The sequence below is a fragment of the Histoplasma capsulatum genome, genomic scaffold (genome assembly GCF_000149585.1).
Source record: "Histoplasma capsulatum NAm1 scaffold_9 genomic scaffold, whole genome shotgun sequence".
Taxonomy (NCBI): Eukaryota; Fungi; Ascomycota; class Eurotiomycetes; order Onygenales; family Ajellomycetaceae; genus Histoplasma; species Histoplasma mississippiense.
In genome coordinates, this window is record NW_001813974.1 from 991,613 (window position 1) to 1,007,821 (window position 16,209).

Consider the following 16,209-nt stretch of genomic DNA (forward strand, 5'->3'; position numbering starts at 1 on the left):
CGCGGGACGGGGTTCTGGAAGAGGGTTGGTGTATTTCCTGACGCGAGGTGTTCCGAGTGGTCGTTGGCGATGTCGTCGTCGAGATTGACCAGTTTTGTGCGGAGTTTGAAGACGCCGAACTGAGTGTGGGAGGGCCAGAGCCGCGCTAGTTCGAATATGTATTAGTGTAACTCGGCTAGGGCTTCTCGGTTTGTTTACTGCACTAGTCCCGACTAGGTAGCTTTCCATGTCGCGGGCGCGACTTGGACTTCGGCGGCTCCTCGGTGAGGTGTAATTCACAAGACGACAATTCTTCGGGCTGGATGTGTGGGAAATGGTGGACGTCAATCCATATTTATCAGCCTGCTAGACTGTCAATTCCGCTTCTGCTGCGCCGTGTATTTTTACATGTATTCCTACTGACCGCAAAATATGGCACCACCAAAACATGACTCTGCGGAGGTTGCCCGTGTGAGATCTCGACGGTCTTTTGCCCAAATGCCTCGTTCTGGGAGTGGATCTGACATCGATAAGGAGAATATGACAACGAATCTCAGAGCTGTCAACGAGCAGAGCAATTTGTCTCTGAGAGCCACGAGACCGGATAAAAAGATGCGGAGCAAAAGTCTCGGGCCCGGGGGGTTGGATGCGCTTCAGCATGCAAATGGCAACAGACGAAAGGTATTCATTGATTTCGGATATTTCTAGTTCACAATCGTTTTGGAATGCTAATTCCTTTGCCAGTCAACCACTCAATACCCCTTAAAATCCATTCTGAAACCAACGATACCCGTCTCCCCAATACGAAATATTCCAACTTTTGACGAAACGCGCAAAAGAACTCCGACTCTTGATTCCCAACGTAGCTCTAAACGTCGTCAATCAAATAACCCGAATGAAAAGAATGAGCCCCTTATTGACGTTTCTGAACCCCCCTCAGCCTCTGTTGCTGAGGCAGATCATTTGGCCAACCCATTTGATACTTTTAATCCTTCGGCTGTTCTCTACAATAGCAAAGTTGCGGCTCGCACAGCTGAGGAACAAGTGGCTGCAGTTAGGGAAACAGAAGAGGCGGAGCGAGAGCGTGAGAGACAGGCCATTTTGGACCACAGGGCGGCAAGGCGGAAATCGATGGGTAGGTGTGGTATTCTCCTCCAAGCAGTAGTATCTGGACTAACACCATTAAAGCAAATCGTCGAGTATCATTTGCGCCAGAAGCTACTCTACATACTTGGAACGTAGTTGAATTGGCTGAAGATTCCACCTCTTCTTCCGCCTCGAATTCTACCAGACGCGCCTCTGCTTTGACCGAGCAGGTGCCACCCACCCAGAATCACGAACTGAATCACAACGAACCATCAACAAACTACCCACATGACGATCCGATTTATAATGGGCGTGACAAACAGCGGAGTCCGTACGGCCCCGACCCTGACGAGGCATTTTCTTCGAGTCCATATAGCGGAAGCTCAGCTGGTGGAAGCGAAGAGGCTAGTGAGCCCGTTGTGGACGAGAATATAGATTCCAACTCCGACACCGATGATGAGGATGATGATGATGGCGCCACAGTTATGACCATGGAAAATATTACTGAACGATCTATCTCTACACATTCTGATGCTTCAAGCACCAACTCTAGCACGAAACTGGAACGGTCTTTGCGACAGGCTGCCCAGTTAGCTGGCACCAAAGGTATTGACTACGATGAGAATGGTGACTTGTCCATGGAATTCACGAATCATGAAATTGCCGGTGCCTTCCAACCCTGGGTTAAAAAAGGGGCTAATAAACTTGACTTTGACCTGGAAGACTTGAGTGCTCGACAGGACCAAGAAAATGTTAACCCTTTTGCTCAGCCATTATCCCAGTATCAGCCTCCAAGTAGGCAATCTGACGGTGGATATTACGATGAAAGTGAAGCAGATATGAGCATGGATATAACCAAAGCTGTTGGAGGAATCATTTCACGGCGACAGGAAGCCTCACAAGGTAAAACGCCTCGCCGTGAGTCTGCTTCTCCAAATGAAGAGAATCTAAGTACGCAACCCCCGATATCAATAGGCGAGTTGTCAAATTTCGAGGACCAAACGATGGAGTTTACGAACATGGTGGGTGGCATCGCTCATAGTCATTCTCCACAAAAGGATTTCTTCGGAGATAGCGATATTGCCAGTGATGAAGAGATGACGATGGAATTCACCTCGGCTCTTGGTAGCATCCAGCAGGCCTATGCCCATCGGACAGCCTCCGAAGAATACACGCACCCCTCCAACGAGCCCACAGAATATAAAATTGAGGAGCTTGACCAGGAATCCGGTGGTGAAGAGATGGAGATGACAAGCGCGGTAGGAGGCATTCTGCCACCCATCGAGGAACAAACAGAGCCCCTAGAGAACGACGACACCATGGGGATGGAGATGACGAATGCTTTAGGGAGCATCTTACCACCTCAGTTCAATTTTAACAAGACTCAGGGAGAGGTATTGATGGAATTAGAAAGCCAGATTGCTAGCTCGCCATTTCAAGAGAATATCATTCCATCGCCACCAAAAATAGCTGGTACCATCGAACAGAACACACCGATGGTGTCTGAGTCTGGCAGCCCGACTGTAGCTAGTGTCAAACGCAGGCAGGAACGAAGGAGTGGGGTTCCAAGAGAATCCACTACTCCGAGACGGAGCTCCAGGCACTCATCGCCAATCAAAAATGTAGGGACCCCACCCAAAAAACATATGACTCCACGAGAGAGTAGGGCTCCGACTCCTGGAAGAACACCACCCTCGAACAAACTCTCTTTCCGAAACGTTTCTCCTAAAAAACTGTTCGTGCCTGAACTTCAGCAGGCGTCCACGAAGAAAACACCGCCTAGTTCAAGAGTGCTTTTCCATCAGGACATCGTAACTGGCCGGTCTACTCCATCCTTCGTCTTGGCTCCTCATAGGCCTCTATCGAGCGGCCTTGGCATCGATAGGGTAGGCCTAGGGTCACCTCGTGTTGCAGAAATTTTGGATAGACGACGATCCATAGGGGAGGACTCCCAGAATTTTATCCCACACAGCCAAATTTCTCGAGAAGTACGATTTGATGACCACCGGGACCTCGAGGATGAAGTTGATGAGGAACGAGAAGAAAGGAAAAAGGAGACCGCCATCACTAAGACACCCAACAGTTCTCAAAATGAAAAAGACCCGACTCTTAACCTGAAAGAGTTAATATCGAGCCTTACCCCTAAAAAGAATAAAGCCAAGGGACGGAAAAGTTTACATGTTGGCGCAGCGGTAGGCCTACTTGGGAAGCGCCCGGTGGAACTAGATCAGGATGATGAAGACTATGAAGAGTATACTCCGAAGCGGCTTAAGGGCCGCGATGCAAGTCCCGTCAAAAGCATAAAACTTCCTGCCCCTCCTTCAATGGATGAAACAGTTAGACGAACCACCAGAGCAACAAGCTATAATGGCCGTGGGTCGTCTCCAGACCATCCCGGGAGTACAACACCCAAGAGGGCTCTTCTTTCTAGGCAGTTAGATTTGCCCGTTGGTGAATACCATACCACCCAAGATTCTGGTGTTAGTCCAGAAGCCAACCAGGAGGGCTTTGCTCAGCACGAAGAGCAGCGGCAGGTTAAGCCAATACAACTCCAAGAATTCCTAAATATGACTAACATCCACTTTATGGAGCTAACCACAACCAAAAGAAGACATACGTTGGCTCCGACAAATGACAATAAAAAGGCTGCAGCAAAGACCGACGATGAGACTGCTAGAGGTATAAGTTTCGAGGATTGTGTGGTTGCTGGCTTGTGTACAGTACCGATGCTTGAATTATACCAACACGTAAGTGTGCTGTTTCCTAGTTCACCCCTGCCGAACTAACATTTTCTAGTCGTGTCGTGAATTGAAGTCATATATCTCAGAAGGCCGCCGAATTATCCGGTCCATCGAAACCGAAACGTATGCAGATAATCCGCCTCTTTTCCAAGAATATGTGACGGCGCCACCCGATATCCGGCTGTTGATGGATAATCAATTTCGCAACGTTAAAGCTCACGCTCGCCTTTTAAGCAAATCCATGTGGTATGAATGGCGTATGAAGCTTTTGGAGGGTCTAAAGGAAGGGCTCGATCGTCATGTTGAGTATATGCAGAATGATGATGCAGTACTTTCAAAGAAAGAGGAGATCCTAAATTGTGCGGTACCCCCATTAGTCGAGAAACACACGAAGCTTGAAGCTGAAGCTCGGAATCTACAACAAGCCGTCGATGAGCTAGAAAACTGTGACCAAGAAGAACTTCGTCAAGCACGTGAACGACTAGCAGCTTTGGATGCAGATATTGTTACCAAAAAGAAGTTGTTAGAACAATCACAGGCAGAGCTGCTAAACAAAAATAACGTCATTAAAGCGGGAACGGAATTAAAAAATGAATTTCTGGCTCAGATAGGTGAAGCGGAACGAGTTAGAGAAGAGTGCAGGGGTTGGAGTGTAACGGAGGTTAAGCCTCTAAAAGGTACGAATTGCCGTCTTCCCTATGCATATATTTTCCATTTTAGCTGATACAAAACGTAACAACAGTTTCTGTTCATGCTCTTGAGTGCCAAACTGGCTGGAGTATTTTGTCAGCCTCTTTGAAACCGAGCTCCAAGTATGGTCCTTCTTTGAGAATGCGATATCGCAATGAACTCCAAGTAGATTTCTACCCTGGCACATTCAGCCTCAAGCGATCTGCAGCGGTGTCAACTGGTCGACGCTCCTCTCAAACAAACAAATATCTGCCTATAAACCTTAGTTACTTACCCACTGTGACCCGCGGAACTCGACATGAGACCCGCAGTCCCCCCCCTGAAAAGTCTCTTGTTCTCCACGCACTGCGCATGCGTGCCTCACAGCTTCTACAATCAAACATAACCCCGAGACAATTCCTTGCAAGCATCTCACGAGCATGGGACAGGGCCATTAGCCTTGGGGACGAAATACGCGCGCTTGATTATTGTGGAATTACAAAAGCGAAAGCCATTGAATCGAACCCATCAGAACCCACTTTGTTAGAGATCCGCTGCATAATTATCGGCCGTTCTGCCAAAACTACCGCTCCTGAGTCGACTGGAAGTGAAATGAAGCGAACATCACCATCAGAATCAGGAAACATGAGTGGCAAAGCCAGAACGCGGATCGATATCGACTTTACAGTTAAGCCTCATCTGACCCACAATGGAACTGACGCCCTTAACATGGATGTTGACGTTGATATCGATGTCTCCGCCAGCATAATTTACGGCTCTGTGAGTTCGTATGAAGGAGGCATGGGGGAATCACGGATTGGCGATATGTTGGGTAAAATTATTCAGCAAAAGCAGGCCCCTGGAGTTAAGTTCGGCGGTGGGGTATGGCGCGATGCGGTGAAGAAATTCGAAAAGAGAGTATTCGCTTAAGAATGCTGTTCGATTTTATCACTTTTGCCTCTCTTCCCTTATTCCTCATCTGTGACGAGGAACCTGGTCTGTCAAATGATTTACGGCCTCGGAGTCGACGTTGCCTTTTTTTTTTTTTTTTTTTTTTAGCCTTCCGTTTCTCTCCTGCTTTTAGATGACGAATTGGGAAATGTCGCATTTAATGGTGCATGGATTGTGTGGTTTCGTTCCCTTTACTCCCGCGGCTTGTGATGATGCTACTTTCTTGCCGGTTACTTGGGCTGGGGTTTTCAATATTCAACTGATGAATTTCAAGCAACAGACTTGATTTTTTTAAGGACATAATAATTGCTTGATCAACTTAGATCGAGATTTAAAATGTTTGTTTTTCGCTGCATTTTCCCCTGGTATGTTTAATGGACAAATGTTCTATGCATGCGGCCAAGAACCACTCCCTACGCGTCTTTCGCCACTGCCAGCCATTGTTGAGATACAATTTGACGAATGATAATCAAGGGATAACATGAAAAATTCGCCAGATATATAGTCAATACTCAATGCTCGAACAGTGGCCAATTCATCATGATTAGTAGCTATCAATTTCCTCGTTACAACTCATCAACGTGATTATTTGTAGCCCGCCCTATTATCTTCCGCCTCCACCTCGATCCATATACGAATTGCATGCCTAAACAGCCCAAGCCCAAAAGCAGAATCCCGATCAAAAGTGTAAACGTCCACCCAATCCCCACCACCCGAATACCAGCCGCCACTCCTCCACCCCCAAGTAGACACCTAACCAGGTTCAGGGATGCTGCGGCCGTAGCGGCCTGTTCAGGATAAACATCCACCAAAAACGTAAACACCAGGCATTGGATCGACGTTGTGGTCCATCCTACGACAAGGGTACTGATGATAGGGATGGAGATATGGGCGTTCTTGTCCAGCGTCCAGCCAAAGATAAGTATGAAGGCGATTTGCAGACCAGCCCAAAGCCAAGCAGTGCGAAGCCTAGCTCGCTCCAGTGGGAAGCTGGCTGCCGGTCCAGTGTAATTGCCTTTGATGCGTTTGTAATCGATGTCCAAGAGTCGCCCTGTTGATGCGGTGCTTATCATGCAACCTACGCCGTTTGCAACATAAGTTAGTCCCAGCTGGGTATTGTTGAGATTGTAAGTTTGTTTGAGAAGGGTGGACTGCGCGGTGAGGGTCATTTGCCACAGTGCGTAACAGATGGAGACGAAGATGATGGCGAAGGTGATTTCAAGGCCAAGAAGGATACGTATGGGATTAAAGAAGCTGAAGCTTTGCTCGGTATTGGGTATTACCATTGGATGCGTCTGTACAGGGTCTTGCCGCGAGTCTTGCACTACTCGTTGAGGCTGAAAATACATCAGGGAGCATTTTGAGATACCCCTGGCCTGGATAGAGCCGTTTCCAACCAATGATCGTAAAGTCTCTGGGAGAAGGAGACCAAGACAAAAAATGAATGGCCCAGAGTAGATAGCGAGAAACCAAAATGTGGATCTCCAGCCAAGCGTATCAGCGAATACTCCCCCGAGGATTGGTCCAAGTGCCAGTGGTAACATTTGCCCTGCCTGGAAGAAGCCCATATAGCCTCCCCGTTCTTCTCTCGTCGTTATATCTCCAAGAACGCCGGTGCCGACAACTATGGTGCTTGCACTTCCTATGCTTTGAAGGCATCGTAAGACCATAAGCTGGGGGTAGTTGCTGGTCCTTGCGAGGCCAACGCACGCACTCGTAAAAATAAAGAAGCTTGATAGATATGCTATTCGGCGTCCCTTATAATCTGACAAGGTACCCCAAATGAAAGGAATGATCGCCTGGAAAACGAGATAAGCTGTAACGGAATAGTTGATCAAATCTATTGATACTAGTAGATCAACTGCGATGGTTGAAATGACAGGAAAGTAGATATTTGTGGCAAACCCTGAGAATGTAGCAGCAACCGAAACAATGAACACGATAAGACTTTTCAATGAAGGGGAATGCGCGCAGTAAGGGGAGATACCCAGCGCGTTTCCGTCCTGACTATTAGACGGTTGTTCAGCCATTTTATCGATTATCAAACCACAGAAGCAGAACTAAATTGCAATTAAAACTCCAATTCGAAAGCGAATAGATACACAGACCAAAGGTCGCGAAACACGGTATTTATCACAGAATTTCCGGAGTAGATAGTCAAACGGTCTTCACGGACCCTCATGGCCAAAAGAAGTCTGAAAGAACTGCATTCAAATAATGTCGGCCACGAAGTTTACCCGTTCCTGCACAGATCGCTTTTTCTCAAGTTTGGGCTGGGAGATCTGGCGGATGCAAAGACCACATCTGTGCACTGAGTTGTCACTAGCCGCTGCCAACCCACTGTCGATAACCGATGACAACCGATTTAATCCCAAGATTTAAATTGGCGAGTGGGCCGATGTAAACGGAGTTCCTTAAGAATATTGTTCCACCCCAGCATGATCTAACCGTTCTGTTTTGACTTCCTCATATATGCATAAAGATCTGACATTGCCACCCCACCAGCCCAACTATCAAGATGTATCAGAAAATTTCTCACATGTCCAGTAATGTGGACGAAAGCCAACCAGGGTCACTCCCATGGTCCCCTCTCGGTGATACGATTCTTTCCCCAACGAAGCGATTTACCCTCAACTCACAAGTAGATCACATCGAGCGAGCATGGGACGATCCGGTTCAACGGAAACAAGCATCAGAGTCAATGCATCATATCCAACGAATAGGATCAATGATGTGGGTTCCTTTCCAGCGATTGGAAGAGGCACACAAACGGTATGGGCAACAGTATGGGTATGGAAAGTTGGCGATGTCAAGCATTGTTTGACGCATGGGAAAAGATGGGAGAAGGCGAATAAAAGTGGCCCGTAATTACCAGTTAAGTAGACCGATCGAGGTGTGCAGTGCGCTAACCAGAGTATCACTACTTTATTAGTCGTTGCAAAGGAAATTCCAACTCTAGGGGGTTTGGAGGAACTTGATGGGCCACGGATTTCAGCAGGCTATTTCGGCAGTGTGTGGCGGCAAGATCGTCTTGTTCCCCTGGGAGGAGACTAAACTTTTGAATAAAGTTATTGAGCTTGATTTCAGGCCATCCGCAATACCGCCACATGAGGCGTTCAGCCCCAGTTGCCAGGCACCATTCACGAAGTAACCTGGGAGATCTTCGATCAGGCTTGGACAAAGGGTTCTTAGAAAGTTGGAGATCTTAGACCACAACTATCAGCACTTGAAATCAACAATGGCACCTGAATCATCGTGCATCAGTATCTGCTTCAATGCGTGTTCGGAGAAGACCTTGGAGCAAGATGACCACACCGGTTTGCGACCTATGATATGCAGGAGATATTGGCCTGGTAGATCCATTGTTGGAACTTCAAGTTTGACTGCCAGCGCGAGAGATATATAAGTTTTGTTCACTCCTTCATGCTGATGTTGTGATGATGTTCTTTGTGAGCTGACTGACGATCAGGGTGACTGAGTTGTCACATGACCCTGAAGGATTAAGGCAGCAGCCACAGTGGAGGCTTGTAGTTTAAATAACAGCATGTATATTCACATTAAACATCTACGATGGTGTATTAAAAGTTAATATAAACTACCAATTGAGAAGAGAATAGATCAGAAGAGATATGAGCAAGACAAACAAACCATTAAGAGCATATCGTACATTATGCTCTGGCAAATATATTACCTATTATTAAACCTTCTTCCGAGGAAACTAACAAGAACGAACAGTGGTGAATAAAATTAACTCCATTGACAACTCCGATGCGCTTAGAATTTACGAGACATATCAAACCACATAACATATCTCATGGGAAGAAATGTTGTGATCAAGCTGGGGCAACGTGTTTCTCTTCCTCACGGTCCTGTATTTCGCCGTTCGTTCCCACGTCTTCGTCCTCATATTCATCGTCCACGTCGTCCGCATGGCGATTATAATCAGGATGTTGTTGGGCAGGGACCCAGGAATCACGATCACCCTTGAGGGGAGAGTCTTGGCTGGCAAGGTCCACACCCTCACCACGGGTCTTCGACATGTTGTTACGGCGTCGTTGGGAAAGAGTGCGAGAGCGGGTGGAGAGCTTGGAGCTCACAGCCGCATTGGATGAGACCCAGTGCGTCAATGCATCTTCGCAGTCTTGAATAATTGCTCTGCTGGCGTCATAGCCGTCATAGGCATTCCGAGTCTCTCCTGGTGTAACTGGGGTGTCGTCAACCAATTCAAGTAGATGCTTTCCGTATCCGGCTATGATAGCCAACTTTTCGCAGTGTTCGCGAAGAGCGTCAAATTGGTAGGTAAATGCGGCCTTTACCTTTTCTCGCGTGATATTAGATAATTGTGCCTCGGCAACGAGAGATTCTGCCTCCGCTCGAACTAATTCCTGCTCCAATACTACAATGCGAGGAGAATTGGGCTCTTTGTATTTGAGATGCGCGATCTGGTCCGTTATTTTTTGTTTCCCTGAGGGTCCGAAGCTGGTCAGCATCAAAAAGACGATATAAATACGGAGAATAAACATAACATACTGTCTCTGCTTGGTTGTACAGATGCTTCGATGTTACGAATGCTCTTCATTGTAACCCGGTATTGGTCATATCGATCTACAAATTGATCCTCTAATTCGCCCATCTCGTATATTAAAACTCCCAATTTATCGGTAACATCCGAAACATCATCGTCGCATGACTCTCCCCAGGCAGACAGTTGTTGCTAGGCGATGTATGAGTATGGGGTCAATCAAAATAATAGACAGAACTGTGAGACGTACGGCAGCCTCCATTCTCTCCCTGCCCACTAACTCCATACTTCGCATCACATTTTTCTCCATTTTCACCAGTTGAGAAAGCTTCTTGGAAAGGTCAGGGCTAAAAGCCCCAGCTGTTTGTTTCCGAAATGCATGCCCTACAAGACGGGAGAGAAATTAGCACTTTTACATCAAGCAAGAAAACTGATGTTCAATCCATTCCTCCACAAGCGGAGTATCATTTTCACACATTTAAGACATGGTTGACATATACAGGGATGTTGTCTACCCACCAATACTGGTTCTTCCAAACAAACGGTTCGTTTTAGTCGTTGAGGGTGGCGGGGGTGGATTCTCAAGCTGGGATGCTGTCGGTGCGCGCGATTGGCGCATGGAATAGGTCCGATGCATTGCGGGGAAGGATTAAATATATATGTTAGACGAAACGGTGCCTTTGTGTTCCGGGAAAGCAGTTGACGTCCTTGTCGAATTCGTCGTTGAGGGGAATATGTGTAACAGTATTCAGGAAGCCTGGTTCCGACAGAGAATAAAGAAAACGAGCTTGAAACTTGGTTTTGAGATATCAGATAACAGGCCAAGCCTTATCCGGGGACCCGCAATCGGACGAGAGCAAACGGCCAGGTACACGTACGTTGTACATGTACAAATATCAATGATTCTCGTTACCGGATCTTGACAAACTCAAGGCAAGTTGCGGTGGATCAATGCGGCTGCTGCGGTATGTGACGTCGACGAAGGTCGCTTAACCTTCCTAAAACAGATAAGCGCAAGACATCAGGTCCAGCAAAATGTTTGCTGCAAGGTACAGGTTCATGGGCATTATGTGCTTTACAGAGCGGGGCAAATCAACGTCCTCTGCAGATATGACTGATGCCAGAGTTGATGTCATTCTATCGCCATTTTGAGCGCGGGGTCAATGCTTGGTTCTTCATTTTTGCTAACCCGCAACCATCTTCATAGCCATACTATACTGCATCAGACAAAACCCCCAGAAATGGCGGATACCGATTGTAGATCTAATATCGCCATGAGATCTCTTCAATGACCAGACTTTCCCTCAAAAGGCAGCAAAATCTCATGGCAAAGCTAGTGTCGAAATGATTAACAAACTCTCCCCAAGAGGACCTGGGTCAAAGAATAGTCGATGTGAAATCCAGGTACGTTGTTATATTACTGGCATTGTTTAGAATTCTCAACGCACCTGGCTGATATTAGTGCTTGTCAGATCGAATATATTCGTCGTTTGAGAAAGAGTCTCAAGCTTTTGACCAATTCTAGTATTCGACAACCATCTAAAATTCACGTTCATTGAATCCAAAGTTGCAACATCCAGAACGTTTCCGGGCCCCTTCGCTTTGCACGAGCGAGCAAGTAAAATAAGATAGTAATATTTGTCCTTTGGTGTAAGTGACCAACTCCTTTCGTGGGCTGAATGCGAAGCACAGTCAAACCCTCAACCACGCTGCTGAACCGTGGTTATTCGAAATCAAAAAGCTTACTGATAACGACTAAAAGCTCATCGCGGCCCAACCATGACAAAGACTCTCAAATGGCGGAGGTCAAAGCCGCGTACGTTGAACATACCGCCAAGCAATACACCGCTGGTGACAACAAGAATTTCCCGGATTTTCTGCGTGGTTGGCGAAGTTGGGTATGGGAATGGATAGAGGAAAGGAATCTCTAAATTGAATGACTGAATGGGTGCTAATCTTCAATGGCTAAGAGGTAGAGAACCTGCATCTGGTGAGGTACTCCTCTTTACAAGCCCGATAATGAAACTTGGTCCCATGGAGTCACTGCAATTAAATTCCACTGCAATTTGGTGTAGCAAACACCTGACATACCCTGCGATGTCCGAGGGATCCCCAGTGAGAGCTGATAGCTCCATCGTCAATATCAAAGATGACAGTACAAAGGACAAACCCTGTCTCTAATTCATATTTCACCTTAGATTCGGGTATGCCTCTATGACAGCAGACATCAACAAGCATGGCAGTTTGAGAAAATGTGCAGAATCCACACTGCCAGAGTGAGGAGGCTTGTGGAAAAGAGAATTTAAGATTCAATGATAGACCATTCTTAGTCTAAGGTGATTCATGAATCATTCAGCTCAACTGACAGTATTGAACAGACACTTCATCAAACCAGTGCTCGTTTATCAGAAGTTGTGTGGTGTGGAAACATTGTGGGTCATGAGCACACATATCTTCCTATTGATATATGACTCTTGAAGCTTTTATGCATAACTGGGAGTTAGAGATTCTCTCTAGTCAGGTTTCTGCTGCAAGTCTGTTGGATGAGATTTTCTTACCATACCAGCTATGGTTTGAGAAGACAACAATCTATGATGATCGCAAACTTTTTGTTTTGATATATAGATACTATCTTGTTTATATGCCATTTGTTTCCACTTCTCATTTCCTTCCTTATCATTGTATATACATTTTGTCTGAGTGGCTATAGTGATTTCAATCAGAATGATGCAAGTCATCAACATCTATGATATTTATTCTTCTTTCATCTCAGAACATATTCATCACTAACTTATCTTCAGATAATGCTGGGAATGAGATGAGAATACTTACCATCATCTATGAATCATCATGAGCTAACAGATTACAAAGTCCCTTCTAGATTTCAACAGACTCTGCATCATTAAATGAAAGAGCAAATTTTGAAGAAAAGTGGGAAAAGCTCTTCATTACAATTCAGTCATACTAAAGTTCAGCAGTTCTGTCACATCTGAGAGAATATATTATGTCGTATGTGATCTATGTCACTCTCATATAATCATATTCCGTAAGGCATTGAGCTGGAAGCACAATTTTTCATCATTGTTTGATGCTGTGCTGTGCATGTGCCGTTCAGTGTAAGCGGCGGGTCGAGGATCTCGCTGCTTCTCCAGGGGAGGAGGTCCTTAGGACTTTCCGAGGATAGTTATATAAGGTAGTACGGATAAGATATCGAAGCAGTAGAACGTAGGGGTGAGATTATATCAGAACCACTCACTGGCCCAGAAGATTGGGCCAGCTGCTAGTTATATACACGTAGTATCGTAGGTAGATCGAACCTGCGATGACTTGTGTTCCAGCCTAGGTACTTCCACCGCTACCTTTGAATTCAGACTACTTCCACAATTCATCACAAAGGTCCCAATGGGGAAATAATACATATCATCTCTCTCAGAAGCAAACATCAAGAAGCATCAAGTTGATCTTGTCTCTGGACATTTTGCTGAATTAAATCCGTATCTACAGAGAACCTCCTCAGTGGTCTACGGAGATATACCTATATATATCTGTGTAGTACTGGAGGGAGCAACTTTTGGCCCTGGGGCTTTTAAGCATTAACCATGCCAAACGCGACTCACTACCATTAGTGAGTGCGCCACACCGGAAAGGAATTCACACCGTAACGGAATTGGTATCTTTTGTATGGATTCATCATATAAACAGTACTTATAGAAAAACATGAATATCTTCAACATCATAATAGATATGAGTTCTATATTATAATAGAAGTATATATATCATATTTCAAGTATATTAAAATATTTTTTTCTAAATAAAAATATATCTGAAATGAAATTTGCTAAATTTATTCAAATTCATCATAGCAGATTTCAAGTACAAGAGAACGAAAAAATTTTTATTAAAAAAAAAAAAACTGTAATATACATAGAATATTGAAGGTAATATTGCCTGCCTGCTTACAGGAGTGAGTTAGTTAACTAACTAGTTAATAATATCAATATTAATAATCTCCGTATCTCACGGGCTCCCGTATTAATCCAACGTTGCTTACCTTCCCCCAGGCCAGGGCAGGCGGTTGTGACAGAAGAACGCTTCTTTCCCCAATCAAGCCCCCAGCATAATAGCATCTCTCAAGAAGCTCGTTCAATGGAAAGTTAAACTAGTACGGAGCTCCGGTTTAAATGAATGTATTATTCCATGGAAATGGAAACTTCTTTTCTGGAACACTCGCTTCAAAAAAAAAAGGAAAGAATTAAGATATTGCATGTGAGTGAGCTTCTTTTGTTCTCACAAAGAAGCTCATATTGCGCTGAAACACTGTCCATCCATCTGTTCAGCTGTTAAGCTTGGTTATGAGCGTATTCTATCAACAATTGGCTCCCATAACAGTTTCTGCTCCTCAATGCAATGTGAATGCACCAAAAACAAATATACACATTTTTGTTTGAAAAATTTGCTTCTCAGAAATTAGTTTGTTCATATAACCATTATTAACTATTTATTGATATTAACTACTCATACTGATGATGATTAGTACTCATGCAAAAAAAAAAAAAAAAAAAAAAAGCACAGAGCGAACCGGGAAACGAGGCCGTTGACAACCTTTACGTATAAAAAAATAATAGAAAATTAGAAATGAATGAACGAATGAATGAATGAATGAATGAATGAATGAAGGAAAGATACCATTGCGTACATTCAATTCTTCTCCTCTATCTATTCATTCCATCTATCCACCTAGTTCGAACAATGCCTGAAGTTTCATAACCCTCAATCCCCCTTGTACGGAGTACAGACCTCATCAATCCCTCAAACTCAAACCTAACTAAGCTCAATCGAGCAGCAGATTTGCCCACCCGTAACGGCGCGCGTGCGCGCGAGCGGGGCGGTGGCTTTGAGGCTTAATTAAGTCAGAACTTTTGGGTTTGTCAATCAGTCTTACGCCGTAGAGAGACATCACGGACTAGCGCACCGCACATATATATATGCCTCAGCTGCCGACATGCTAATACAACCACTTAGACGTCCCACACTTGCATAGTAGTTGTTGTGGGGCGGTGTTATTTTTAACAATGAGCGATGCTGCACAAGGGCGCCCGGGGAGATCAATGATATGCGAGATTGCGACATGCTGATGGGACCGGGAATATTTCCAATGATTGATTGGATCAGGGCTGGATGGAAGTTGTCTCGACTTTTTTTTTTTTTTTTTTTTTTTTTTTTAAGGTTCTGGGCATGCATGCATGTTATTTATGATCATTCTGCGTGCAAATCGATGTATGTAGTTACTCTGAATTTGAGATGGTATGTAATGTAACTTTGCGACTCTTATCTTCTACTTTATTTTTTTTTTTCTTTTCTTGTCCCTTTTTTTGAGTGGTGTTCTTGAGGTTAGTTATTATTTGAAATTTCGGAGAATACTCAGTTAACTACGAGTAACTCGTTAGTGAACTTAGTAGTCAGTTTATGATGATTATGTGAGTGAAATTGAAGCCCTAAAAAAAGAATTTTTGCAAGTAAAAATCTAATCATTTATCAGCATAAAAAAATAAAAATAAAATAAGGAAAAATAACGGCATGGAAGAGGGAAAAGTCATCCAGCTCAATTTTCTCAACGCGCAACTCCGTGGCTTGACCTGGCTGATGTGAAGCTGCTTCTGGTGCTTTGGTTGGCGGAGAACAAAGAGGCTGTGGCAGAGGCAATGGCTGGGCATCTGCAGCACCAAAGTGGGAGTCATGAGATGGAGATAAAAAGTGGGAATAATACATGCGAGTAATGATATGGATGTCAAACGACAGCAGCGAGTGGGGTCAATTTTACTCGACTCGGGTTGAACGCCGGGCAGGACAAGATTGAGCAGCGAAGAATGTCAACACTGGCGAGAGATAAGGCTAAGTAAAAGAATCCAAGAGCGAGCAGGACAGCACATTTATTTTTCTTCTTACGTTGACTCGGAAAATATGCGAGTTACATCGAGTAACGATGTTGAGAAGATCTAGTCTGTTTTGATATTTCTTTTAATAGCACACAAACCTAATCTGACCCAGCAAAATCCTAAGCTTACATAGAACGGCTCACTACGGAGTAATGAAGGTCAACTCACCCATCCAGCTAGCTCTGGGTAGTAATATTTGCGCTGTGGTATTATTTAGTTTTCATAATTTCAAGGTTGAAAAGCGCATTGGCAATACCTTCCTTTCCCCGTATCTGCTGGCGATGATTTTTGGGGGTAATGGAACATTATATTCCCTCCATCCCCT

At 44.8% G+C, this 16,209-nt stretch overlaps 3 protein-coding genes across 3 annotated transcripts; 1 reads left to right on the top strand and 2 right to left on the bottom strand.

Annotated features, from left to right (window-relative positions):
- Positions 1–411: 411 nt before the first annotated feature.
- HCAG_07774 (predicted protein) lies at positions 412–5,405 on the top strand (the record flags this gene model as incomplete). Its single annotated transcript, XM_001537415.1, has 5 exons — positions 412–660; positions 724–1,114; positions 1,168–3,812; positions 3,862–4,483; positions 4,549–5,405. 5 exons carry the CDS (start codon positions 412–414, stop codon positions 5,403–5,405), a joined length of 4,764 nt encoding a protein of 1,587 aa, XP_001537465.1.
- Positions 5,406–5,992: 587 nt separating this feature from the next.
- HCAG_07775 (conserved hypothetical protein) lies at positions 5,993–7,456 on the bottom strand (the record flags this gene model as incomplete). The annotated part of the gene is made up of 1 exon (XM_001537416.1): positions 5,993–7,456. One exon carries the CDS (start codon positions 7,454–7,456, stop codon positions 5,993–5,995), a length of 1,464 nt encoding a protein of 487 aa, XP_001537466.1.
- A 1,803-nt stretch (positions 7,457–9,259) lies between these two features.
- On the bottom strand, positions 9,260–10,585 carry HCAG_07776 (sphingolipid long chain base-responsive protein PIL1; the record flags this gene model as incomplete). Its single annotated transcript, XM_001537417.1, has 4 exons — positions 9,260–9,891; positions 9,957–10,140; positions 10,199–10,332; positions 10,468–10,585. The coding sequence occupies 4 exons, from the start codon at positions 10,583–10,585 to the stop codon at positions 9,260–9,262; spliced, it is 1,068 nt and encodes a 355-aa protein (XP_001537467.1).
- Between the last annotated feature and the right edge of the window lie 5,624 nt (positions 10,586–16,209).